This window comes from Bos javanicus, chromosome X (genome assembly GCF_032452875.1).
Source record: "Bos javanicus breed banteng chromosome X, ARS-OSU_banteng_1.0, whole genome shotgun sequence".
In the NCBI taxonomy this organism is placed as follows: Eukaryota; Metazoa; Chordata; class Mammalia; order Artiodactyla; family Bovidae; genus Bos; species Bos javanicus.
Genome location: NC_083897.1, coordinates 2,359,755 through 2,386,572, shown reverse-complemented (window position 1 = coordinate 2,386,572; position 26,818 = coordinate 2,359,755). Strand labels below are relative to the sequence as shown.

The 26,818-nt window shown below is 36.7% G+C and overlaps 1 protein-coding gene across 1 annotated transcript in view; it reads right to left on the bottom strand.

Annotated features, from left to right (window-relative positions):
- Window positions 1–26,818, bottom strand: part of WDR44 (WD repeat domain 44) — a 93,512-nt gene that overhangs the window by 60,250 nt on the left and 6,444 nt on the right. Inside the window, exon 2 of the mRNA XM_061408323.1 lies at window positions 4,337–4,370. Within this exon, the coding sequence (XP_061264307.1) occupies window positions 4,337–4,370 (34 nt within the window). The remainder of the gene's footprint in view (window positions 1–4,336; window positions 4,371–26,818) is intronic.

The window sequence follows — 26,818 nt, the reverse complement described above, 5'->3', positions numbered from 1 at the left end:
TTCCCCCAGCACTTCAATCAGGCTGATGACAAAGCAATGGAAGCCAAGCATGTGCCTGTAGACAACCAACATCAACTTAGCTAGACTTGAGACAGTCCTCAGTTATTACCTTCTTTTGGAGATGGGCTGCCCCATTACAAAAGCACAGTACCAACTAAATCCCGGTTCCCACCATCAGGCCATTTCTCTAACTCCTACCTATCAGAACCTGAGAAACATGCTTTCTTAAAAGGTATGGTTTTTCTATTCAATTTCCAGCATTCACACCATTGTTTCCCTCCATTTATATTGGATATTAAAGAGCCATTTGTACCCTCCTAGTATTCAGTTGTAAGATTTGAGCTTTTTAATTTTAAAAAGCTCACCACCAAAGGACCTAGTTTCACAAACCATTTGTACAAAGGTGATCTATACTCAAAGAAATCTTCATTATTATCTACTAAAGAACATTAAGCTAAAAATGTTAGTTACTAAAAAATTCAGGTCACTTCTGTTTTAGTAGTGAGGAAGGGGAAGTTATTAACTGTGACTAAAGTGAAATTTTAAAAAATGCTTGAGAGATGAGCTCGCCATTCTTTTTTCAGAGGAGAGAAAAAAAAAAAAAAAAAAAAAAACTCAGGAAACTCAAATAGTTGTCATATGCATCCATACATTCCTATCAACCCCATCTCTCCATCAGACTCTTTTGCTTTAAAATTTTAAAGCCCAGATTTAAAAAAAAATGTTACTTATTTTTAATTGGAGGATAATTGCTTTATAATGTTGTGTTGGTCTCTGCCATACATCAACATGAATCAGCCATAGGTATACATATGTCCCCTCCCTCTTGAAACTTCCTCTCCACCTCACCCCTCTAGGTTGTCACAGAGCACCAGTTTGAGCTTCCTGAGTCAAACAGCAAACCCCCACTGGCTATCTATTTCACACATTTTACACACTACTCTTTCAGTTCTTCCCACCCTCTCCTTCCCCCTCCGTGTCCACAAGTCTGTTCTCTATGTCTGTGTCTCCACTGCTGCCCTGCAAGTAGGCTCATTAGTAACATCTTTCTAGATTCCACATACATGCCTTAATGTACAATATTTGCTCTTCTCTTTCTGAATTCCTTCACTCTGTATAAATAGGCTCTAGGTTCATCCAACTCATTAGAACTGACTCAAATGTGTTCCTTTTTATGGCTGAGGAATATTCCATTATATATATATATATATATATATATATATACACACATGTACCACAGCTTATCTATTCATATGTCGATGGATATCTAGGTTGCTTCCATGTCCTAGCTATTGTAAATAGAGATGTAGTGAACACTGGGATACATATGTCTTTTTCAATTATGATTTTCTCAGGGTATATGCCCAGTAGTGGGATTGTTGGGTCATAAGGCAGTTTTATTCCTAGTTTTCGAAGGAATCTCCATACTGTCTTTCATAGTGTAAAGGCCATATTTCTTAACCTGACATTCAAGACTCATGGAAATATGGCCCCAATTTATTTTTCCAACATTCCACCACTGAAATGTTTACATTGGTCACACCAGTCTTTCAACACTCCCATCAAATTCTCTCCTTTGCATACTATTTAGTTCATACTATTCAGTTCAGTTCAGTCACTCAGTCGTGTCCGACACTTTGTGACCCCATGAATTGCAGCACGCCAAGCCTCCCTGTCCGTCACCAACTCTCGGAGTTCACTCAAACTCACGTCCATCAAGTCGATGATGCCATCCAGCCATCTCATCCTCTGTCGTCCCCTTTTCCTCCTTCCCCCAATCCCTCCCAGCATCAGAGTCTTTTCCAATGAGTCAACTCTTCATATGAGGTGGCCAAAGTACTGGAGTTTCAGCTTTAGCATCATTCCTTCCAAAGAACACCCAGGACTGATCTCCTTTAGAATGGACTGGTTGGATCTCCTTGCAGTCCAAGGGACTCTCAAGAGTCTTCTCCAACACCACAGTTCAAAAGCATCAATTCTTCGGCACTCAGCTTTTTTCACAGTCCAACTCTCACATCCATAAAAACCACTGGAAAAACCATAGCCTTGACTAGACGGACCTTTGTTGGCAAAGTTATGTCTCTGCTTTTGAATATGCTATCTAGGTTGGTCATACTTTCCTTCCAAGGAGTAAGCGTCTTTTAATTTCATGGCTGCGCCTAACATATAATGCTTTCCCATTTTTTCTCTATCTACCTATGTAAATATCTCCCAATTTTCAAAGCCTAACACAAGTTCTAACTCCTCCCCAAAACTTTTCTCTGCTATTCCAGGTAACACTGCCCTCACCATTGCTCTACCTTCCCATTCCTCCTCCAAACTCCTTGTAGTACTTAAGATCTATTCCAGTCTACAAATATCAATACCTCATCTATTATCCCTTCTTATATATAGCTCTCTTCTGTGAGCTTGTAAGTCATCAAAAGCCAGGACTATATCAAACTTTTCTTTAGATTGCTTAAGATATCAACAGATATGCTGTTATACACAATAAGCACTCAATAACCCATGTACATCCACATCATAGAATATTACTTAACAACAAAAAGGAATAAACCATTGATACAGGCAACAACTTGGATGGATCAACTGAGCCAATCTCAAAAGGTAACATACTATATGATTCAATTTTTAGGACATTCTCAAATGACAAAATTATAGAGATGGAAAACAGATTAGTGGCTGTCTGGGATTAGGGATGATTGTGGGGGAGGTGGTGGGTATGACTTTATAAAGGAAGATCTCTGTGGTGATAAAATCTCATTTGATTGTGGTAGTGGTTACACAAATATACACAAGTAATAAACTGACACAGAACTATATACTTATACATCAGTATAAATTCTTGGTTTTGATATTATACTATAATTAAGACATAACCATTGGGAAAAATAGGTGAAGGATAAAAAGGACTTCTCTGTACTATCTTTGCAGCTTTCTGTGACTCCATAATTATTTCAATATAAAAAGTAAAAAAAAGAAACAAATATCTAACTTCATCTTTATTTACTAAATATGTACATTTTCTACCTAATTTTATTCAAGCTAAGGACAATCTATAATTACTGAGATAAAATAAATTCCCCAAACCTATTTGTGATAACCTAAAAATATCTTAAGATCTAAGTGGCTTTTAAAATCTACAAGCATAATCAGCAACAGTCTGTGGATAGGGGACTGGGAGGTGGAGGGTGAGGAATGGGAGGAAAGCTACAATTTCAACCATCTTCTTTTTGCACTGAGTGAACTTTAACCATGTCCATGTATCATTTTTTAAATGGTTTTATTAAATAGCTAATATAAAAGGATTTTTATAACATATAATGACTAAAGAATTATGATATAACCTTTTTTAAGTACTCAGGTTAATAAAAAGAAGTCTTATTATTAGCTTTCAAGTCTCCTGTATATCCTTCTCCATTTCCATTACATTCTTTCCCCCCTCAGAGATGACTGATATCCTAAACTTTGTGTTTATCATTCCTTGCTGTTCTTTAATTTTATTCTGCTTGTATCTCTAAACAATATATGCTTTAGTTTTGCATGTTTTGAGCTGAATATAAATGGAATCTTACTGCACATATTTTTCTGTGACTTGTTTCCCCCCTACCTCGACACCATGGTGCTGAAATTCATCCATGTTATTGTATATAACTAATTCATTCATAACCACTGTACAGAATATTCCATATGAATATCCCATAATTTATCAAAGATATCAGTATCCAATGTATATAAATAGAAGGTAGAGACACTGGAACTGAAAAAAAATTATAGCATGTTTGAGATTATACATACATATGTACAGACATACGCACGAACACTACCATATACAAACATACACATACAGTATATATTCTATTTGATGTAAATAGTTCTGTTTGGTGATATTCTTGTATTTAAAATGGTTCTCATTGGCATAATTTCTCAGTATCAAATTTCTTTGCTTGAATATAAGGCTAGGATTGATTTTTATATGAGGTTATGATACCAAATACATGTGCCCATAATAAACATACTAGTGTTTTGGTTACTTTATAAAATATACACACGCACAAATACAAGTGTTCCTTTATTCTAAAAATTATAAACCAAATAAAAATGGGTAGAAATCTACAAAAGACTTACAGTCCCTTCCTTATAGTACAGTATTTAACTAGGTATTTCTAGAATACTTAATCACACCTCAAGTAAGATACAATGATAATATTACTTAGCAAAAAATAATAGAAAGCAAAAGCAAAAAATGAGGAATTACATAAAAAAGAGAAAAATGAATGAAAAGTGTATGCGATTTGTAGAAATACACTTATGACTTTCACAAAGCACAACTTACCTTTAATGCTGAAATCCCAACTTTTCCTGGATACCTGTTCAGAAATAAAAGCAAGAAGGTGTTGAATAGTGGCTATGAGAAGGGAAATCCTTCTATACACTCATTAAAGGCAAGTCCATATTTTTAAAAACATTTATATATTTTGTCAATTAGAAAACTCTTCTATACATACAGAAGATGTAGAAAACATAAAAAAGTAAAGAAGAAAATTAAAGTGACCCATAGTCTTACCACCAAGAGATCTGAGTTTGTATCTTTTGTCTTCCTAGACATATAACACTATAATTAGCATTAATATGAATATAATTTTGTACTCTTCCACAAATTTCTTTAGAAGTGGAAATGCAGCTCAAAAGTATACAGGCTTTTCAGTGTTTGGAGAAACTCTCAAATTGCTCTCTAGAACAGTTGTGCCAATTTACTCTCCCATTACTCTTCATCTCTGTTTCTTAATAACCTTGACAAAAATGAGTGCTATTTTAAAATATTTAGAAAATTCAATAGGCAAAAGTATTCACTGCTGTCTTAATTTGTGCTTCTTCAATTTATAGTGACGTGAAGTGAAGTGAAAGTCACTCAGTTATGTCCTATTCTTTGCGACCCCATGGACTATACAGCCCATGGAATTCTCCAGGCCAGAATACTGGAGTGGGTAGCCTTTCCCTTCTCCAGGGGATCTTTCCAACCCAGGGATCAAACCCAGGTTTCCCGCACTGCAGGCGGATTCTTTACCAGCTGAGCCACAAAGGGAAGCCCAATGGATGAAGTTTCATATGCATTAGACATTTATGTTACTTTTAAAGAGAGAACACCCATTTTTGTTCATAGCTCTTTTTTGGTTTGTTTTTTACTACAACAAAACTCTATTCTTAAATACAGGCTACTTTAGATATGATAATTGTAAAAAGTAACTTTTCACCGATTATTTTCACCCCCCATATTTTTCTTCAAATAGGAACAATTTGATACCTGCTTCAAAACATGAAAGAGTGACATACCTTTACAGCTGCTTATTATATTTCAGGGTTATACACTAAGAAGCTTTTAAATCATAAATATTAATAAGCCATTTCTAAATTTTTTAAATGCAGCAATCACAGATGATACAATTTTATGTAGAAAGGTGCCTTCAAGATCTATCTAGCCATAGAGCCTCTTTTTATAGGTAAAGAAACTGAGGAGCTAAGAGACTAAATGGCTTTCCCCAATGTCACATATTTAGTTAGGGGCAGAATCAAGAGAAGCATCAAGTCCTACTACCAAGCTTCTCATGTGCCAAATTGAGTAATCTTTGACCTCTAATCAAAAGTGTGATTAAAAAGTTACTTTTGCCACTCAATAGAAAATCAACCCCTTTATTCAATGAACATTTATGAAACACTTACTATCTATCAGAGACTAAGGGTAGGAAAATGATTAAGACACAATCCTAGTTTAGGGGTTTTTTAAAGCTTGTTTAAAAAAAAGAAGGTAGCTGTATAAAAAAATAGTGCCTGCCCACTTAATTGCAGAGCCTGGACAATATAATTTCATCTTAATAAAGGATAATTTCCAGGAACAAAAATTTTTTTATCCCCAATTACCTGTTTTCCCTGGCAAACATATACTGCTCAGTAACAAAATCCTGTTTATCCAGAGGTGATTAGGACCAAGGCTATTCCAATTTTTAAATAAGGAATCAAGATTCTACACAAAGAATGTGCAAAATAAGACAAGTGCAATCAAATCAGTAACAAAAGGTTAAAAAGCAAAAACAAAAAACCTTGAAGAGGCTCAAATTCCCATGTAGCACATATTCTGAACTCCAACCAAGAAGAAAATCACCTACCACAGAGGTACAGAGACAAGAGGAAGTAAGATTTTTTCAAAAAACTTAAGCCCCATATGAGGTAGAGAAGGAAAGAAAAAGAAAATCTGCCTTCCTCATAACTTCCACTTTGAGAAATCTGATCAGGTTTTTTAGCTGTCAAAAAAAACAAAAACAAAAACAAACACAAACAGAATAGGGCACCACAGTTTTCTCTCTTGTATGTAACTGGTTTCATAAAGAGCTCTAAGTTATAGATCAGTTGTTGACATACAAGGAAACAGTTCTGATTGGTTCTGGTGGAGCTTTACATATAACTACATACAAAGTATAAAAAGTAATTTATTACTTCCTTTTGAAAGCCAAGGGAATGTAGTGAAAAGAACATGTGCAGATAGATGTTGCTTGAATATTGTTTCTGCCGTTTACCTTATGTGTGATCTTGATCAATTCATTTAATTTCTCCAGGCCTCAATCTCCTCCTTTGGAAAAGGGGTAAAACCATCTACACTTCATAGGATTCAGTGAGAGAGCACATGGGGCACACACAATAAGCTGTAGTTTCTTTCCTCAGCAGCTTTGAATTGCTCCATTGAAACTCACAAATAATGAGTGTCACCAAGTTTCTCCAAGGGACTTTGGCAGTCTGTCAGTAGTGAGCAGCCTGAGACCAATTTCTGGATACAGAAAAGACACCCTACAGCCCATAAAGCTCCAGCCTATTTAACAACAGGGAACATGAAAAACACCAGATTATACTGAGCTGGGGATTAAATGGGATCCTGCTTGCATTTTGTGATGTCATTAAACAAAAAACTAATAAGAAAAGCCACTCATGTTTGAAACATAATGTAAATATTAAAAGGTTGCTAAGGTTTTGGTAGGTAGTAAAATACTTTGTAGCTTCTTCCAGTCTGATTAAGCCTGAGTTTGTCTTTAACAGGTAGTCTGTAAAACCAGATTTTTTTGTGATAAATTTTTTCATCCATTTATTAGCACCTAGTAAAACCTGAAAGCATATTTATAATTTGCAAAGTTAGTTAAAATGATTTGTATCATGTGCCAAAATGTGGAAACAACAATTCATTTCACCATAAGAAACAGTAAATCATTATTTAGTATTCCCACATGAAAAATTCTTAATAGGGGCCTTGTAATAACAATTATACAATGGCCATCAGTTATTAAGCATGTGCCAAAAACTGCGCTAAGACTTGATTGCTTTAGCTTCTTTAGTCCTCACAACTTTCCAATGAGGTATATTACCTTCCCTGTTTTACACAAAAAAACCCTGAAGCTTGGGTCAGATGGGGTAACTGCACTGCTAGTAAATAACTGGGCCAGAATTTGACCCTAGGCAGTCTGACTCTAGGGTCCACTCTCTCAACTACATTGCAATGTTGCCTTTTTTCCGTGTAAAGCCTTAAAAGATGACAGTTATGAGAATATTCTAAGCAGTGCTGCGAATGAACACCAAAGTAAAGGTAATTAGCGTTGCTTCTTGGGTTGAACTAAACTAATTAAGTCAAAGGCTTGAATCCTGATCTGCCTTTAACAACTACAATTAACATCTAATTGATTTGGCACTGCTAGGAAATGAAATAATGAAATGTTCCATATAGAAAACTGCCAGAGAAATGAAGCTTCTCTTTTCAGTGCCAAACTTCTGAAAGTGTTTTAATTATTTTTGAAATTCAAATTTCAAAAGCAGCTTGTAAATAAGTGCATTATAGGCTAAGCCTTGCCATTTCAGTAATCTTGCCCTTGAAAATACCTTCTTAAACGATATACATTTTTCCCTTTGCTACTGATTCAGAATAATTATGCTCAAATACTACACTATATTTTAATACAGTAATGCCCTCCAGGGACTGTAAGGCACAGAGGATTTATGTGCCTTCACACTACAGGACCCTAGGCTACCATGATTGGAATGTCTGGGTTTTATAGCTTTACATCTCCCTCCTCAATGGAAGTGGTCACTTTATACAGTTGGCCATGTGCCTGCCTTAAAAAGCTCTCCTCCCCCTCCCTTTCTATCTTTTGCTTTTAGTCTGGGAAACCGGGTTTTTAAAAATGGAATTGTAGGGTAAAGAAAGAATCCAGATATTATGAGGATCTCCCTAGACAACCATTCAACTCTTATCTGTAACTCAGTCTATACATTCAAAGTAGAGATAATATTATACTGTTTCAGAGTGATTATGTGCCTAAAGACAATTTATTCATGTTCGAGTGTGGGGACAGGAGAAATAAGGGACTAGATCAAGAAAATTTAGTTCTACTCTTGGCTTTCCCAACCAACTAGCTGCAAGACCTTTAAGCAAGGGTTTTCAGAGTTCTGTAATTTTAGGAAAGTTTATTTTGAGACCCTTCATTAGTTTGGGAGTGAAGATGTAATTTTTATACCATGATTAATGATCTAAATTTTATACCCTCTGATTTTCCTTAAATTTGAGATACATCATAGAAAACATGAACATAAGCCAGCACACACACACACATCCAGAAATGTCTGGTAAATACGCTGATACACCTAGTTAACTAGAAAAATACTCCTTCAAACTTTTCTGTACATACTAAATATTAGATTCCTCCTATTTAAAGGTTAAGGTTAGTGATTCTTCCCATAAAAATTCCCAATTTTCCCATACAAAAGTAAATAAAGTAATTTTTATTACACCCCATACATGTGAGAAATTTTTAAGAAAACCGAAGTAACAGGTAGATATATTTAAATATTGGTAATTTACCACACATTTAAACAAAACTTTTAGAAACCAAAATGAGAACTTCAAAAGTTCAATTTTCATTTCAAAAGTTTTTACCATAGGTTATTTTTAAATCAAATATTTTTGACACATTTAAATATATGATTAACAAAGCTTCACTGAAATAAGAAATGTGCTTCTTACAAAGCTGAACAAAAATATGACTTTAATGGGTGAAACTACCTTTATCACCTGATAGCATAAAAAGAATCTTCCAACATATTCTTACTAATTACAAATGCAGTAAATCTTTGATTTTGCAGCATAGTTTCTGAAATTAAAGACAATGTCTATCAATGGTACTATTAAACATGAAAACAAACAATTTCTGAAACAGCTTCAAAACAGAGTCTAAGTTAAAAAAATACTGGTATTCTACTAAACAAACAAACAACAGCAACAAAAAAAACCCCACATGGCTTACAGATCAAATACTGATTTTTAGTGTAGCCTGCACTCACGTTTTGAATATAAAAGCAATTTTAAGGTTAGCATTTCAGCAACTTATAATACAGATAGAATATTTTAATTCATTATATCCTATTTTCTGTAAAAAGTTAATTTCATGCACTCACTACATTGAGTTTATACTAACAAACCTCATGTTTGAATATAAATCAATGTGTGACAGATGCTTTCTCCCATTCCTATCCATTTAGCATTTTAATTCTAGAGTTTTCCTTTTGCAGCTAGGGTATTTGTGTTCAGTACCAAACAGTAAGGATGTAACAGAAGCAGAAGAGATTAAGAGGTAGAAGAATACACAGAAGAACTACACAAAAAAGGTCTTAATGACCGGGATAACTACGATGGCGTGGTTACTCACCTAGAGACAGAGATCTGGAGTGTGAAGTCAAGTGGCCCTTACGAAGCATTACTATGAACAAAGCTGGTGGAGGTGATAGAATTCCAGCTGAATTATTTAAAATCCTAATAGATGACACTGTTGAAGTGCTGCACTCAATATGTCAGCAAATTTGGAAAGCTCAGCAGTGGGCACAGAACTGGAAAAGGTCAGTTTTTCATCCAATCCCAAAGAAGGGAAATGCCAAAGAATGTTCAAACTACCCTACAACTGCGTTCATTTCACATGCTAGTAAGCTTGTGCTCAAAATCCTTCAAGCTAGGCTTCCGCAGTACGTGAACTGAGAACTTCTGTACAAGCTGGATTTAGAAAAGGCAGAGAAACCAGAGATCAAATTGCCAACACCTGTTGGATCATAAAGTAAGGGAATTCCAGAAAAACGTCTACTTCTGCTTCATTGACTACTCTAAAGACTTTGACTGTGTGGATCACAACAAACTGTAAAATTCTTAGAGAGATAGGAATAGCAGACCACCTTATCTGTCTCCAGAGAAATCTGTATGCAGGTTAAGAAGCAACAGTTAGAACTGGACATGGAACAACATATTGCGTCCAAATTGGGGAAGGAGTACGTCAAGGCTGTTTATTGTCACCCTGCTTATTTAACTTGTATGCAGAGAACATCATGCAAAATACCGGGCTGGATGAAGCTCAAGCCGGAATCAAGATTTCGGGAGAAATATCAATAACCTCAGATATGCAAATGATACTGCTCTAATGGGAGAAAGGGAAGAGGAACTAAAGAGCCTCTTGAGGGCGAAAGAAGAAGGTGAAAAAGCTGGCTTAAAACTCAACATTTAAAAAACTAAGATCATTGGCATCCAGTCCCATCACTGCAGTGATGGAAAGCAGTGACAAGTTTTATTTTCTTGGGCTCCAAAATCACTGGAGATGGTGACTGCAGCCATGAAATTAAAAGACGCTTGCTCCTTGGAAGGAAAGTTATGACAAACCTAGACTGCATATTAAAAAGTAGAGACATTACTTTGCCAACAAAGGTCCATATAGTCAATGCTGTGGTTTTTCCAGTAGTCATATATGGATGTGAGAGTTGGACCATAAAGAAGGCTGAGTGCCAAAGAATTGATGCTTTCAAATTATGGTGTTGGAGAAGATTCTTGAAGAGTCCCTTGGACTTCAAGGAGATCAAACCAGTCAATAATAAAGGAAATCAGTCCTGAATACTCATTGGAAGGATTGATGTTGAAGCTCCAATACTTTGGTCACTGGATACAAAGAGCTGACTAATTGGAAAAGACCCTGATGCTGGGAAGGATTGAAGGCAAAAGGAGAAGGGGGTAGCAGAGGATGAGATGGTTAGATAGCATCACCAAATCAGTGGACATGAATCTGAGCAAACTCCAAGAGATAGTGGAGGACAGAGGAGCCTGGCGTACTGCATTCCACAGGGTTGCAAAGAGCTGGAAATGACTTAGCAACTGAACCACCACCACCAATGCAGTTTAGTATCTATACAACATTATTTTTAAAATGCTACACAGCATCAAAACATTGCTCTGGTCATTTTGCAGAGCAGTATAGGAATTATTTTTTCTTTTATTAACTCTGACCTGATCCAGTGATAACTTTCAGACACCTTAGGTAAAATTTTACTAGAATAATAAGGTCATTACTTCCAAAGGTAGGTGCTAATCACTGGGATTTGGATCTGACGACAATAATTACAACTTATCTAAAAGCTGTTCACTAAGTTTCCATAGAAAGCTAAATGTCAAATCCTTTCAATAATACTGCATTCAATTCAAAATATGCAAGCAATGCAGTATTTTATTTATAACTCTCTTAGCTTGATTTTGTTGTTTTTGAGTCGCTAAGTTGTGTCCTAATCTTTGCAACCCAATGGACTGTACCCCCCAGGTTCCTCTGTTCATGGGATTTCCCAGGCAAGGATACTGGAGTGGGTTGCCATTTTCTTCTCTGGAGGATTTTCCCGACTCAGGGATTGAACCCATGTCTCCTGCATTGGCAGGTGGATTCCTTAACGCTGAGCCACCTGGGAAGCCTGAGCTTGATTTTGCAACTTGCTAATAAACCTGACTCTCTAATTTACTAATGTTGAGAACAGTGGGCTTCCCTCATAGCTCAGCTGGTAAAGAATCCGTCTGCAATGCAGGAGACCCTGGTTCGTATTCATTCACTTAATAGAAACAAAATCAATCCAACAGAAAATGCAGAGGCTACTTTTAAGGGATTTTGATACAACATAACTGAGTTTTCTGTCCCAGGTGTTAAAAGTGAGCATACTACCTATAGATACTACCTGGTGTTAAAAAGAAATTTAAAGTAATTCTTTCCAAAGTCCTAAAAGGATTTTTTTTTTAGATCAGTAAGAAGGTAAGAATATATATTTCTTCAGTGTTTGAAGGAAGACTTATTTAGACCACTGTCTCAATGTGAGGAAAACAAGGCTGAAGAAGGTTAAATTAATACCTTCATTCAACATTTACCTACTGCTTACCTCGTACCAGCACAGGGCTAGGCACTGGTTGGAAAGTAGTGAACAAGGCAGACAAGGTCACACTCTCCTGCTGCTGCTGCTGTCGCTTCAGTAGTGTCTGACCCACAGTGACCCCATGGACTGCAGCCTACCAGGCTCCTCTGTCCATGGGATTTTCCAGGCAAGAGTACTGGAGTGGGGTGCCATTGCCTTCTCCCACGCTCTCCTAGAGCTACACTAAGATGAGGGTCTGATTAGGTCTAGGACCCGGGTCTCTTTACTGATTTGAACAACACATGCAGCCTGTCAGTTTACCCCACAAAGTCTAAAATCTCTTCCTACTTTCACACGGGCAGGTAGCAAGTCAAGTGAAACTGGCCATTTATTAAAGTCTTAATTATCTAAAAGTGCCACCACAAATTCTCCAGTGAAGATTTGGGGGTTCCCAAAGACTGAAAGGGCACCATGACACCAATCTCAAAGTAGAAAGGCTGTAAGTTTAGCTACTTAGTAAAAGAACATGAACTGGAATCAGGATACCTGAGTTTTAGTTATGAATCTGCCAGTAACAATGTATGTGAACATAAAAATTATTTGGGGGCAGTTTTTCCAACCTTTAGTTATGGCTATTTCAAGCATGTACAAACTGGGATAATATTATGAACCCATATGTATAAAATGTTGACCATGGTCAATAGTGATCAATATCAATATGCCTCCCTTCACTCCCTTGCCAGATTATTTTGAAGCAAATCTCATAAATTATTTAATCTTTACCCATAAAAATTTCAATATGTATCTAAAATATAATTATAACACTATTATCAAATTTAGCAATTCCTTATTATATACAGTAAAATTCAGGTTTCCCAGATAGTCTCAAACTTTTTCTTACAGTTGGTCCATTTCAATCAATATCCAAATAAGCTTCATGTGCCATAATCAGTTGATATGCCTCTTTCAATCAGTAGGTTTCCTTTCATTTTTTTATTTTTTGAAGTTCATGTATCGAGGAACTAGGCTGTTCATCCTAAAGATGATTTTTTTTTCCGGCAGTGAAACTATTGTGTACGATACTATAATGATGGCTACATGCTATTATGCAGTTATCCAAAACCATAGAACCTATAACACCAAAAGTGAACCCTAAGGGAAACTTTGGACTTTAGGTGATTATGCTGTGTCAATGGAAGTTCATCAGTCGTAACAAGTACCACTCTGGCGAGGGCATGTTGATAATGGGGGAGACTATACATGTGTTGGGGGAAGGGTGTGTGGGAAATCTCTGTACCTTCCTCTCAGTTTTGCTGTGAATCTAAAACAGCTCTTTAAATAAGTCTTAAACAAACAAACAAAAACACTAGGTTGTTCACCCTGCAGAATTTCTCATTGTCTGAATTTTGTTGACTGCATCTCCATGGCGATATGTCATAAGGAATATTTTAAAGGAGAACATGCAGAAGAGATTGGAGGGATGGAATGGACACACACCCAAGGAAAAGTACAAAAACCTATAAGAACAGTATCAGAAAGACTGTTGCTCAGAATGTGAGAAGATTTAAAAAATACCAGAGACAGTTTTTCATTATTTTAATTTATATTAACAAGAGTAACAAAAATAAACTGCAGTCTGCTTATACGTGGATAAATTATATAATGTAATAGGCTGGGCTTCCCTGGTGATTCAGACGGTAAAGAATCCGCCTGCCAATGTAGGAGATGCGGGTTTGACCCCTGGGTCAAGAAGATTCCCTGGTGAAGGAAATGGCAGCCCACTCCAGTATTCTTGCCTGGAGAATCCCATGGACAGAGGAGTCTGGCAGGCTATCAAATCAGACACGATTTGACTGAATGTACATATGTGAAAGATATATTGATTATTTTTCTTTCCAATTAAGATTGCTGATAGTCAAACCAGAAAGGGAAAAATAAATTATAGGATGAGGAAATCGAATTCCAAAGCACTCAAAGAGATAAAAATACCTGGCTACTCTAAATGAGTTCAGTTCTTCTATCCCAGACAAATTATATCCTAGCAAAAGCTGAGAATTTATGGAGTTCAATCTCTAAAACCTCTGAAGAATCAGAGTATGGAAGAGGATATTAGGAAAAACTTTGGTGGTCAACACTGGAAAGCAGGTAGTGCTACAAACTATAAACAAATTCACTTGATGTCAATGTCAAGCAAAATTCTTAAACACATGATGAAATAAATGGTTTAAGGGCCTTAGGTGTAGGGAAAAGATACTCTTATTTAAGAATAAGCATTTGCAGAAAGCTAAACATGCAAAATTAATTTTCTTTTTTGATAGGGTTACTGGCCGAGAACATAAAGAGCATACCGTACACACAAAAAAATCTGGATATTTTTTTAAAAATTTGTACTAAATTTTATAATTCTCTCAAGATATCCTTTTAGACAACAAAGGGATGTAGTCTAGAATACACTTAGGTGGGTTTATAACTGGCTAAACATAACTCAAGGTGTGCTGATTAATGGATCAATGAAAAACCATAAGGAAATATTAATTTTTTTTGTGCTCTATCCTACTTGATGTTCTATTCACTTGATGTTCTTAATGTCTTAAAAGAAGAAACCGATGGCCTATCTACCAAATTTACAGATGGCACAAAGTTGGAGGGCTTAGGGAGTATACTAGCTGACAGTATCCAAAAATGTATTTCAACAGGTCAGAACCACTGGCCAAATCTTAACAGAATGTAATGTAGTAGGGATAAATGCAAAATGCATGACTGGGGAGATGTGATTTAACAAATCACATGAAAACACTCAGGTACTTTTGTTGATTGCTCAGACAGAGTAAAGGCTGTGATATGACTGCTGAAAGAGTCATAAAAGACTGCTATGACTTCAGCATATGACTGCTGAAAGAGCTAGTGTGATCTTAGGCTGAACTGCATGCATTCTAAGTCACTTCAGTTGTGTCTGACTCTTTGCGACCCCATGGACTGTAGCCCTCCAGGTTCCTCTGTCCATGGGATTTTCAGGCAAGAATATTGGAGTGGGTTGCCATTTCCTTCTCAAGGGTATCTTCCTGACCCAGGGATTGAACCTGTGTCTCTTATGTCTCCTGTATTGGCAGGCAAAACAAAACTATTATGTCCTGAACAAGGCGGGGGTAAATTCTACTCTACTTCCCACTAATAACAACACACTTTAGAATATCACGTGTCACTGGGATACCATATTTTACAAGAAACATAAAATGGAACATATCCAAAAGAGAAACCAATTTGGTGAATGTTTCAGAAACTGAGTAGGATGATACAAAGTACTAAGGACGGCTAATCCAGAGAAGATAAGACAGAAATGACTGCCTCTTGACTTTTTTGACTTTGGTTTTATTTTGGAAAGTATAAGCAGTGAAACTTTGCATTTGGCTAATTTTCTTAATTAGTCTGTCTTAATTTAACTTTTAAACTGTTATTATATATTTGATATGTACAAGAGTAAAATGTAATTATGAAGGACAACAAATAAACTAAACTGTGACTCACTAGGTTACCTGAGAGTGAGAACAGCATCAAGATCAGAGCAGCTACTGTGTGCCGTATTCTGATGCCTTTGTCTCAGAGGGAACCACTAGCCCAGATCTGACTTACTGTTCCCTTACTTATTTTTAAAATGCCATGTATCTCTGAACAATATACTAAGTTTTGTTATTTCTGAGGTCTGTTTTCAGGAATGCACTTACAAAGAAAAAAAGAGCTGGACTCTTAAAATTAACATTGCAAAAATCTTGGTATTCATGCCAGAGTAAATAAAGGCGACCCTTGTCACTACATACTCACTTGTATTTAAGTCTCACAACTGTGCCCATACCTACTAGTCTCCTTCTGCTTCTCCTCCACCTAGGGTTGCCACATTTAGCAATGATAAATATAGGTAGCTCAGTTAAATTCCAGTTTAAGTATGTTTATCTGAAATTGGGGTTTAACTGGGAGGCCTGTATTTTATCAGGCAACTCTACCCTATCCCTAAATTAATTAGGTGGACAATTAATTCTATGATCTGTTCATTTGTGATACAGGAACAAAGTGGGAGGATTTGTATGGCCAATGTCATTGTATAAATATTAATCTAAGTATTAAACAGCATTTACTGGCTGGGGAAAAAAATAGAACATCTGTGAATTTAGTCAAAGCTTTTCCAGACAATGCATTCAGTAGACCTAACCAAATGCAAATATTGTATATACACTATTATATATTTCTCAAAAACACTCTGTGAAGAATAGGAAGGTGTATTATTAACAGCTTCATTATTTTGACTTATATCAAATCCCTCAAAAAAACCAAGATGGCTACTGTAACAAACTGATAAATCTCTTGAAATGTAAATTGACTTATAACCATTATTTATAAAGATATATCATTTGAAAATGTCCTCATGTTAAAAATGAACTTAACCTATATAGGTCAAATAAAGATCAGCAGTCAACTTTCTGGATAAATATCAATTAAAATTATGTTGTCATTAAAAAGGGATTAGGTTACTGTATTTACAAAGTCATAGGGGCTTCCCTGGCGGCTCAGATGGTAAAGCATTGTGGGAGACCCTAGTTCGATTCCTGGGTCGCAAAGATCCCCTGGAGAAGGAAACGGCACCCCACTCCAGCACTCTTGCCTGGAAAATCCCATGGATGGAGGAGCCTGATAGGCTACAGTCCATGGGGTTGCAAAGAGTCGGATACGACTGAGTGACTTCACTTTCACTTTATAAAGGGGATATCGGAAATATTTCAGATATTTTTCAATATTTTTCGATCAAGAAAACTAATGAACCTTCTACGATATGAGGTAGAACCTGCTTTTCAATTCTGTTTCAACATCTTCCCACAACCTGAAGCACGAATAGCTCCTATATTTGAATGCCAATCAATACAAGTGTGCATTAAGAACACATATATATTAGACTCCTCAAATAGAAGCCAGTTGCATTCCCTTCCCTGTCTTACTGCAAAATCCACATTTTGAAATCAGGTATAGACATGGCTGACTACTGCAGGAGTCTAACTTATTTTTCACAGCTTCAGCAAGTGGTTTCTCTCTAGGTAATCACCGGATCACCTTTTCCAACTTTTAAACTCAAATATTCATCACTCATGCACTAAGGCTTTAGGATAATTGGTGCTTAAAAGTCCACTTTAAAAAAGAACATTGAATTTCTGTAATTTCAAAGAGGCAGATCCCATAAACCATTCTACCTCTAGTTTCTCACCCTTTAGCTATAGACAGATCCTTCTGCCTTTGGGGTTTGGTGTTTCTCTTACCTCTTACCTGAGAGTTATCTGAAAAAAACAAAACCAAACCTGTAAGCCTTCTGAGAATAGGGTGGAAGGAATGTGCAGACTAAACCTGACACCTGCTTCAGAGTCAACTAAATTACTAGGAACTCAAAGACCCACTACACAAAATATAAGAATTTAACATTTAACATCCCTATTTCTAGACTTCTGGATGAAATTGGGCAACACAGAAAAATGGTTTAACAAGGTCTTCTTTTCTTTTTCTGTCAGTAAAAGGACTCATTTTTTATTTTAGGTTCTGAGGAAAAAAAGTAGTTGGCTCTGAAGAAGCCTTTTGCCAGGTTGCAAAATTCCTGACAGACTCTTAAGGAGGTTAAAAAGAGTAATGACACGGAAGGAAGGAGTATAGAGTGAGTCAGTGAGAATAAAGCCGGTGGCTTGGCAAACACTTTTCTTATAAGAAGGTAACTACCAGGGTCTTAGTGGAGAATTGCCCCATAGCTTGATTTTGTTTTTATCCACCTGTTTTTGCCTTTGCCATTGGAAAATATAAAAGTAGGATGAGCTTAAGCAGTACATCAACGAACTGAATCAAACAGAGCAAAGAACAGCTCACCTGCACAAAGGTTTGGGATTCTAAGGTCCTTGAGGTGAAAAGGAGATAAGCATAGATAAGGCCCTAGCTAGCCATTAAAATAAACAGGTAATTAATGGGTTTTGATTTCCAAAGCCCAGCAAGCTGAAATACGAAGATCTGATGGCAAACTAAGACCAACACAAAAGTGCTCAGTCTAAACTAGTAATCAGAGAGGTTCTGGTGCTCACAAAACACTGACATGAGGATTTCTTCCCACTTAGACCAGGCAAGAGAAAAACAAAAACAAAGCAAAAATCAAAAGCAAAAGCAAAACCAAACCTCAAGTTGAACAAGAACACTTCAAATTTAGAGAATAATATACTGGGTTTTATTTTTTTTTAATCTTGCTCTAAGTGCATAGTTTTTAAAAATTTGTTCACTGGAATGGAATTGTATACACTGATGCATATACATCATTAAATAAATGTATTTATTAATTAGTTACATTCTTATGGCAAGTTTTACTAGATTATATGCTAAGCATAAAAGTCCCCATAGAAGGAGGTTTCCCTTGATACATGGTAATTTTGGCTTATTAACAAGATTAATAAAAAATGGAGAATATACTTAAGGCAGTTATCTAACAGGGAATTAACCAAATCCTCAAGATGAGAATTAATACTTTTAATATTCTTTGAAGTGCCATCTTAAAGTACTATGAAAGTCAAGAAGCAGAATGTGTCTAAAATACCTAATGACTATTTTATCACTGATATTAACAGAAATAGATGGTGAGAAAGTTTGGCACAATGGTTCTATGTTTTCTGAAAGTGGATTTTGTGGCAACATTTGTAAGTGATCTATAATGAAATCAAAGGAAACTTTATAATGAAATATAATTCCAGCCATATATAAAGTAATTACAAACTTGAAGTGGACCTTAAGCAACTAAATACTGTCTAAAATGACAAGCTGATTTTTCAAAACTGATATATGTAATTCATGTAGTTTTATGTCATATTTCTGAAAGAACAGCTTCATAATCTATTGATAAAATAACAGAATAATCACTTCTCTAGGCCTGCTCAAGAATTCTAAACTAAAAACATTCTACCCTGCACATTTACAACCATTCAATAAATACTCACATTCAAACAGTAACTCCAGGGTAGGGCAGCTATATCAACGTTCCAAACTGTCAAACTGGGTTAGATAAAAGTCACATCTATTAATGATTTAAAATAATTTCTAGAAAATTGCAACAGAAACAGATGGCTAAATTTACAACTGTCTGGAAAAGTCAATACTAATGCAATCGTGCTAAATCACTTTGTAACTTTCTTAGAAAGTAAACAAGATTTTTGTCTACAGGCCACTTTACAGAAGCTTTATCAAGTTAATGTACTAATATGATTTTTAAGTTATCTAAAACATTCATTGGTGTACTAATCTTAAAAATTAAATGCCAGTAACTTCTAAGGTCACCTCACATAAAAGTTAAGAGCACTAAAGAAACCGTCACAACTCCCCTTTTCAAAAAATGTAACTAAATCAATTATATTATCAATGAACTGATTATTCAGACTTTGAGATTATTTTTCTTCTTCTGAGTTCACTGCTGCTAAGTCACTTCAGTCGTGTTGGACTCTGTGCGACCCCACAGCCCGCAGCCCACCAGGCTCCCCCATTCCTGGGATTCTCCAGGCAAGAACACTGGAGTGGGTTGCCATTTCTACTTATCACCAAAGACTGGCAGAGGAACAAAAAAAAAGTCAAACTAAATCACACACAAAACATTACTATTATCTCTGATAAAAGATTTGATGGGAAAGGAAGTTGTAAACTAACGACTGAACTGAGGGCTTGGTGTAACTGCTAACATTTAATTATTCACATTTTCCCTCAATATTATGAATAATGGAAAACGACACATTTCAGTAATTAAGCATTTTAGTCTATAAATTCTACTTTTACGATTTATCTGAATTTCTATTTCTGCATTCTTTAATGAAGGTGAATTTAAAACTTGATAAGATCAGATCAGATCAGATCAGTCGCTCAGTCGTGTCTGACTCTTTGCGACCCCATGAATCACAGCACGCCAGGCCTCCCTGTCCATCACCAACTCCCAGAGTTCACTCAGACTCACATCCATCGATACAGTGATGCCATCCAGCCATCTCATCCTCTGTCGTCCCCTTCTGCTCCTGCCCCCAACCCCTCCCAGCATCAGAGTCTTTTCCAATGAGTCAACTCTTCGCATGAGGTGGCCAAAGTATTGGAGTTTCAGCTTTAGCATCATTCCTTCCAAAGAAATCCCAGGGCTGATCTCCTTCAGAATGGACTGGTTGGATCTCCTTGCAGTCCAAGGGACTCTCAAGAGTCTTCTCCAACACCACAGTTCAAAAGCATCAATTCTTCGGCGCTCAGCGTTCTTCACAGTCCAACTCTCACAGCCATACATGACCACAGGAAAAACCATGGCCTTGACTAGATGAACCTTTGTTGGCAAAGTGATGTCTCTGCTTTTGAATATGCTATCTAGGTTGGTCATAACTTTCCTTCCAAGGAGTATGCATCTTTTAATTTCATGGCTGCAGTCACCATCTGCAGTGATTTTGGAGCCCCCAAAAATAAAGTATGACACTGTTTCCACTGTTTCCCCATCTATTTCCCATGAAGTGATGGGACCAGATGCCATGATCTTCGTTTTCTGAATGTTGAGCTTTAAGCCAACTTTTTCACTCTCCACTTGCACTTTCATCAAGAGGCTTTTTAATTCCTCTTCACTTTCTGCCATAAGGATGGTGTCATCTGCATATCTGAGGTTATTGATATTTCTCCCAGCAATCTTGATTCCAGCTTGTGTTTCTTCCAGTTCAGCGTTTCTCATGATGTACTCTGCATATAAGTTAAATAAACAGGGTGACAATATACAGCCTTGACGTACTCCTTTTCCTATTTGGAATCAGTCTGTTGTTCCATGTCCAGTTCTAACTGTTGCTTCCTGACCTACATACAAATTTCTCAAGAGGCAGATCAGGTGGTCTGGTATTCCCATCTCTTTCAGAATTTTCCACAGTTTATTGTGATCCACACAGTCAAAGGCTTTGGCATAGTCAATAAAGCAGAAATATGTTTTTCTGGAACTCTCTTACTTTTTCGATGATCCAGCGGATGTTGGCAATTTGATCTCTGGTTCCTCTGCCTTTTCTAAAACCAGCTTGAACATCAGGAAGTTCACGGTTCACGTATTGCTGAAGCCTGGCTTGGAGAATTTTGAGCAGTACTTTACTAGCGTGTGAGATGAGTGCAATTGTGTGGTAGTTTGAGCATTCTTTGGCATTGCCTTTCTTTGGGATTGGACTGAAAACTGACCTTTTCCAGTCCTGTGGCCACTGCTCAGTTTTCCAAATTTGCTGGCATATTGAGTGAACCACTTTCACAGCATCATCTTTCAGGATTTGAAATAGCTCAATTGGAATTCTATCACCTCCACTAGCTTTGTTCGTAGTGATGCTTTCTAAGGCCCACTTGACTTCACATTCCAGATGTCTGGCTCTAGGTCAGTGATTACACCATCGTGATTATCTGGGTCATGAAGCTCTTTTTTGTACAGTTCTTCTGTGTATTCTTGCCATCTCTTCTTAATATCTTCTGCTTCTGTCCATACCATTTCTGTCCTGTATCGAGCCCATCTTTGCATGAAATGTTCCTTTGGTATCTCTAATTTTCTTGAAGAGATCTCTAGTCTTTCCCATTCTGTTGTTGTCCTCTATTTCTTTGCACTGATCGCTGAAGAAGGCTTTCTTATCTCTTCTTGCTATTCTTTGGAACTCTGCATTCAGATGTTTATATCTTTCCTTTTCTCCTTTGCTTTTCACTTCTCTTCTTTTCACAGCTATTTGTAAGGTCTCCCCAGACAGCCATTTTGCTTTTTTGCATTTCTTTTCCACGGGGATGGTTTTGATCCCTGTCTCCTGTACAAATCTCACGAACCTCAGTCCATAGTTCATCAGGCACTCTATCTATCAGATCTAGGCCCTTAAATCTATTTCTCACTTCCACTGTATAATCATAAGGGATTTGATTTAGGTCATACCTGAATGGTCTAGTGGTTTTCCCTACTTTCTTCAATTTAAGTCTGAATTTGGCAATAAGGACCACAGTCAGCTCCTGGTCTTGTTTTTGCTGACTGTATAGAGCTTCTCCATCTTCGGCTGCAAAGAATATAATCAATCTGATTTCGGTGTTGAATATCTGGTTATGTCCATGTATAGTAAAACTTCATAAAATATTCTAGAAAAATCTCAAATTACCTAGAATGCTTACTTATATAAAACAATCTGTAGGCCAAGTTTATTATTAAAAATATTACTCATCCTTATTTCCACCTTAAATACTAATTATTGAGAATATATTTTTTCTAATTAGCTACTGGAATGCATTTTCCCCATTAATTTGATAGCCAAAATGTTTGACCAGCTGGAAAATATTAAAAACCACCACATGCATTCACTGTGACTGCTAGAAAACACCTCTGAGGAGGAAGGGGGGGGCGGGGAGAAACATTGTGTTTCCAATTAGCGACTTGTAGCTAAAAATATGAACCAGAGTTATACTGCAAAAAAAAAAAAAGGAAAAAAAATGTGGTCTAAACAACTAACAACAACCTACAAAACAATTACAGAAAAGAAAAATCTGGGATCAAGACTTTTTGATGAAGCACAGAAGTCCAAATCAGCAGTGTCTCACATCTTGAGGAGTTTTCCCTTAGAACATAGAAAGAACAAAGAACATACCCTTTGAAATGTAGTAGCAGTGTCTGGGATTCCAGCTTTTTCAGGAGCAAGGTCATTTTCTGACCTAGCTACCATAGCATAATCACTTTCTTTAAAGCATAAAAAGAAAAGCATTTAAAATACTGCTTTTTGTTGTTTTCAAGAGTGAATTATACATATCCAACTGGCAGGAGAGTCAGCCTCATCATTTTAATAATTCGCATTTAAAACATATCATTGAAAAATGTTTATAGCTTAGAAAAGTGAAGTGGGAGGGACCTACTGTTTTACATCTTCATTCAAAATCATCATCTAAGTATCACAAACTAGTGAAATTCCACTTTTGCTAGCTGATTTCTATTCACCCTGAGCTGTTTATTTGCAAAATTAGCATAACTGTCCTGTCTCACAAAAATTGTCCTATCTTACAGAACTGCAGGATAGTCAGAAGAGATAACGTAAATAAAAATACTTTGAAAATTAATGTCCAACATTAATCATTACCATTCTTTGCATGTTTAACAACATGCAGGACTATAATACTTCTTTCTTATTGGGAAGACATTCAATCCTGGGGGTGGGGGGAGTTGGTAACAAGAAATAGATATGATTGCAGGATAACTGGCAACACTTCCGAAGGCTTCACTGTTAACACAATATTTACTGAATACAGAATGTACCCAAGTTACAAAGGTCCTATAAATCTAAACCACCGTCTTTGCCTCAGTCCCCTCCATTTCTTCCCTTCACTCTTATAGGAACCAGTGTTTACAGGAATGGGAAGTGCGAGTGAAGATCTCAGAGAAACCAGGAAGTTCAAAAGTACTGCTAGAAGAAATTGTGAAAGGAAGTGGAAAACCAAAGAGCATCCCTATTTCCACCTAGGATAGGTGATGCTTTTGAACTGTGGTGTTGGAGAAGACTCTTGAGAGTCCCTTGGACTGCAAGGAGAACAAACCAGTCAATCCTAAGGAAATCAGTCCTGAATATTCATTGGAAGGACTGATGCTGAAGCTCCAATACTTTGGCCACCCGATACGAAGAGCCACCTCATTGGAAAAGACCCTGATGCTGGGAAAGAATGAGGGCAGGAGGAGAAGGGGATGACAAAGGATGAGATGGTTGGATGCCATCACCGACTCGATGGACATGAGTTTGAACAAGCTCTGGGAGATGGTGAAGGACAGGGAAGCCTGGCATTATGCAGTCCATGGGGTCACAAAGAGTCAGACACAAATGAGCGACTGAACAACAACAACAACACATCAACTGCAGACATCTCTCTACCCAGGAAAATAAGGCAAAGGTTAAAAGTTAACAAACAGGAGCTTTGACCTGGGATAAAATAGGTATAGCAAAGTTCACTTAAAGGAAAAAAGACTGATCTTGGTACCTAGCTTTAATCTCTAAAGCCAATCCAATAAAGATAAAATGCCAATTGCATAATACTGACAAACCCACTCACTTTCACTCACAAAGGTACTAGTTTTATCAAGCTACCTATTCCTTCTGCTCACCTATTTTCCACTAATCCAATGCTCCACTCTACCTGTGACACTAACCAATCCCACTTACCAATGCATCTGCTATATCCAATTCATCCCCAAAGACCCACCCATTCATTATATTTCATCCACCACTGTTTCTTCTCACTTGTTAAGGAAGAATAAATTATTACACCAGGGAATCTCTGTACTAATGACCTTAAGGTAAGCTAGGAAGGAGAAAGCTGGAGGTGAATGGGGTGGATCTGGGGCTGAGAAGAAATGTTCAAACCACCTGTCATTTGGGTAGATAAGCATATTTTAAAAGAGTGATTTTTTTTAAAAAAACCACACAAATTGTTAATAGTACTGCTAATAACTAGAACCCTAACAACAGACTGGTTCCAAATAGGAAAAGGAGTACAACAAGGCTGTATATTGTCACCCTGCTTATTTAACTTCTATGCAGAGTACATCATGAGAAATGCTGGGATGGAAGAAAAACAAGCTGGAATCAAGATTGCTGGGAGAAATATCAATAACCTCAGATATGCAGATGACACCACCCTTATGGCAGAAAGTGAAGAGGAACTAAAAAGCCTCTTGATGAAAATGAAAGAGGAGAGTGAAAAAGTTGGTTTAAAGCTCAACATTCAGAAAATGAAGATCATGGCATCTGGTCCCATCACTTCATGGGAAATAGATGGGGAAACAGTGGAAACAGTGTCATACTTTATATTTTTGGGCTCCAAAATCACTGCAGATGGTGACTGCAGCCATGAAATTAAAAGACGCTTACTCCTTGGAAGGAAAGTTATGACCAACCTAGATAGCATATTCAAAAGCAGAGATATCACTTTGCCAACAAAGGTTCATCTAGTCAAGGCTATGGTTTTTCCTGTGGTCATGTATGGCTGTGAGAGTTGGACTGTGAAGAACGCTGAGCGCCGAAGAATTGATGCTTTTGAACTGTGGTGTTGGAGAAGACTCTTGAGAGTCCCTTGGACTGCAAGGAGATCCAACCAGTCCATTCTAAAGGAGGTCAGTCCTGGGTGTTCTTTGGAAGGAATGATGCTAAAGCTGAAACTCCAATACTTTGGCCACCTCATGCAAAGAGTTGACTCACTGGAAAAGACTCTGATGCTGGGTGGGATTGAGGGCAGGAGGAGAAGGGGACGACAGAGGATGAGATGGCTGGATGGCATCACCGACTTGATGGACATTGAGTTTGGGTGGACTCCGGGAGTTGGTGATGGACAGGGAGGCCTGGCGTGCTGTGATTCATGGGTTTGCAAAGAGTTGTACACGACTGAGCGACTGAACTGAACTGAATAACTAGAAAAATAATTTCCTCAGTCTCCCAATTTAAACAAAGACGTTCAAAAACATATTTAAAAGAGGACTATGGATATTAAGTTCATCCATGTCTAGTCTTTGCAGTTCAAGATTGATGCCAGAAAGAACACTTTTACCTCTTCTCTTGAGCCTACTTAGGAACCAGGATGCCTGCTTCTGAGAAAATGGGTTTGAATACAGCTTTACATTCTATTTATTGGTTCTCTAAAGAGTTTGACCTGTGGTTCATAAGAATGCTCACGGTTCAATGAGTTTTTACTGGAACAGTCTATTACAATTAGTAGTGGTCAAGTACATTTTATACAGGTATGGCTTCCTCTGTATAGGCTGCCTACGGGAAAACATTAAAGTTTCCTGTCAGTACTTTCCAAAATTTTTATGGTTCATCCTAGGCCTTAAAAAAAATTCTTATCCTCCCCCCTGCCTTTATTTTAAAAATTTTAGGGATTAGGGTCCTGTGGATAAAGTAAAACCTTTTCTGCTCTGTAGCCTATTTGTGCAATTAAAATAAAGTTCTCCTTGGGGCATCATCAGAATTTAGTAACCAGAGCTTTGAATAGGATAAACTAATCTTAAAATGCTTTAAACTCTTAAACCATTCAAATGATTTAAAAATAAAAATTCAAGCCAGGAAATTTTAATCATTTCACAAACTCACAAGCTTACTACATAATATTCTAATTTAGAAAGATAAACATTTCTTGAAAAGTACACAAAATATCTTAAGAGAAATTTTACTCTGATTTTTAAAAACACATTACTTCAAAACCAATACAATATTGTAAAGTTAAAAAATAAATAAAATAAAATAAACAAGAAAAGGAAAAAAAATACATTACTTATGTTATTGTTATATATTGAAACACATACCAAAATTGGCTAAAGCATTAAAAGATTAACCACCTCAGTTAAACTCAAAGATTAATTAGGCATATTTAGAAAGATTAATCAGGCATATATTTATTACTACACCATATAATATTAACAAGCATGAGCACCAAAAACAAACATTAACACAAACATTATATAAACTACTATATGAACTATCAGTTTATATATCCTAAATATTTTTTCAACATTCTTATTTTTAGCAAGACAAACACATTTGTAACT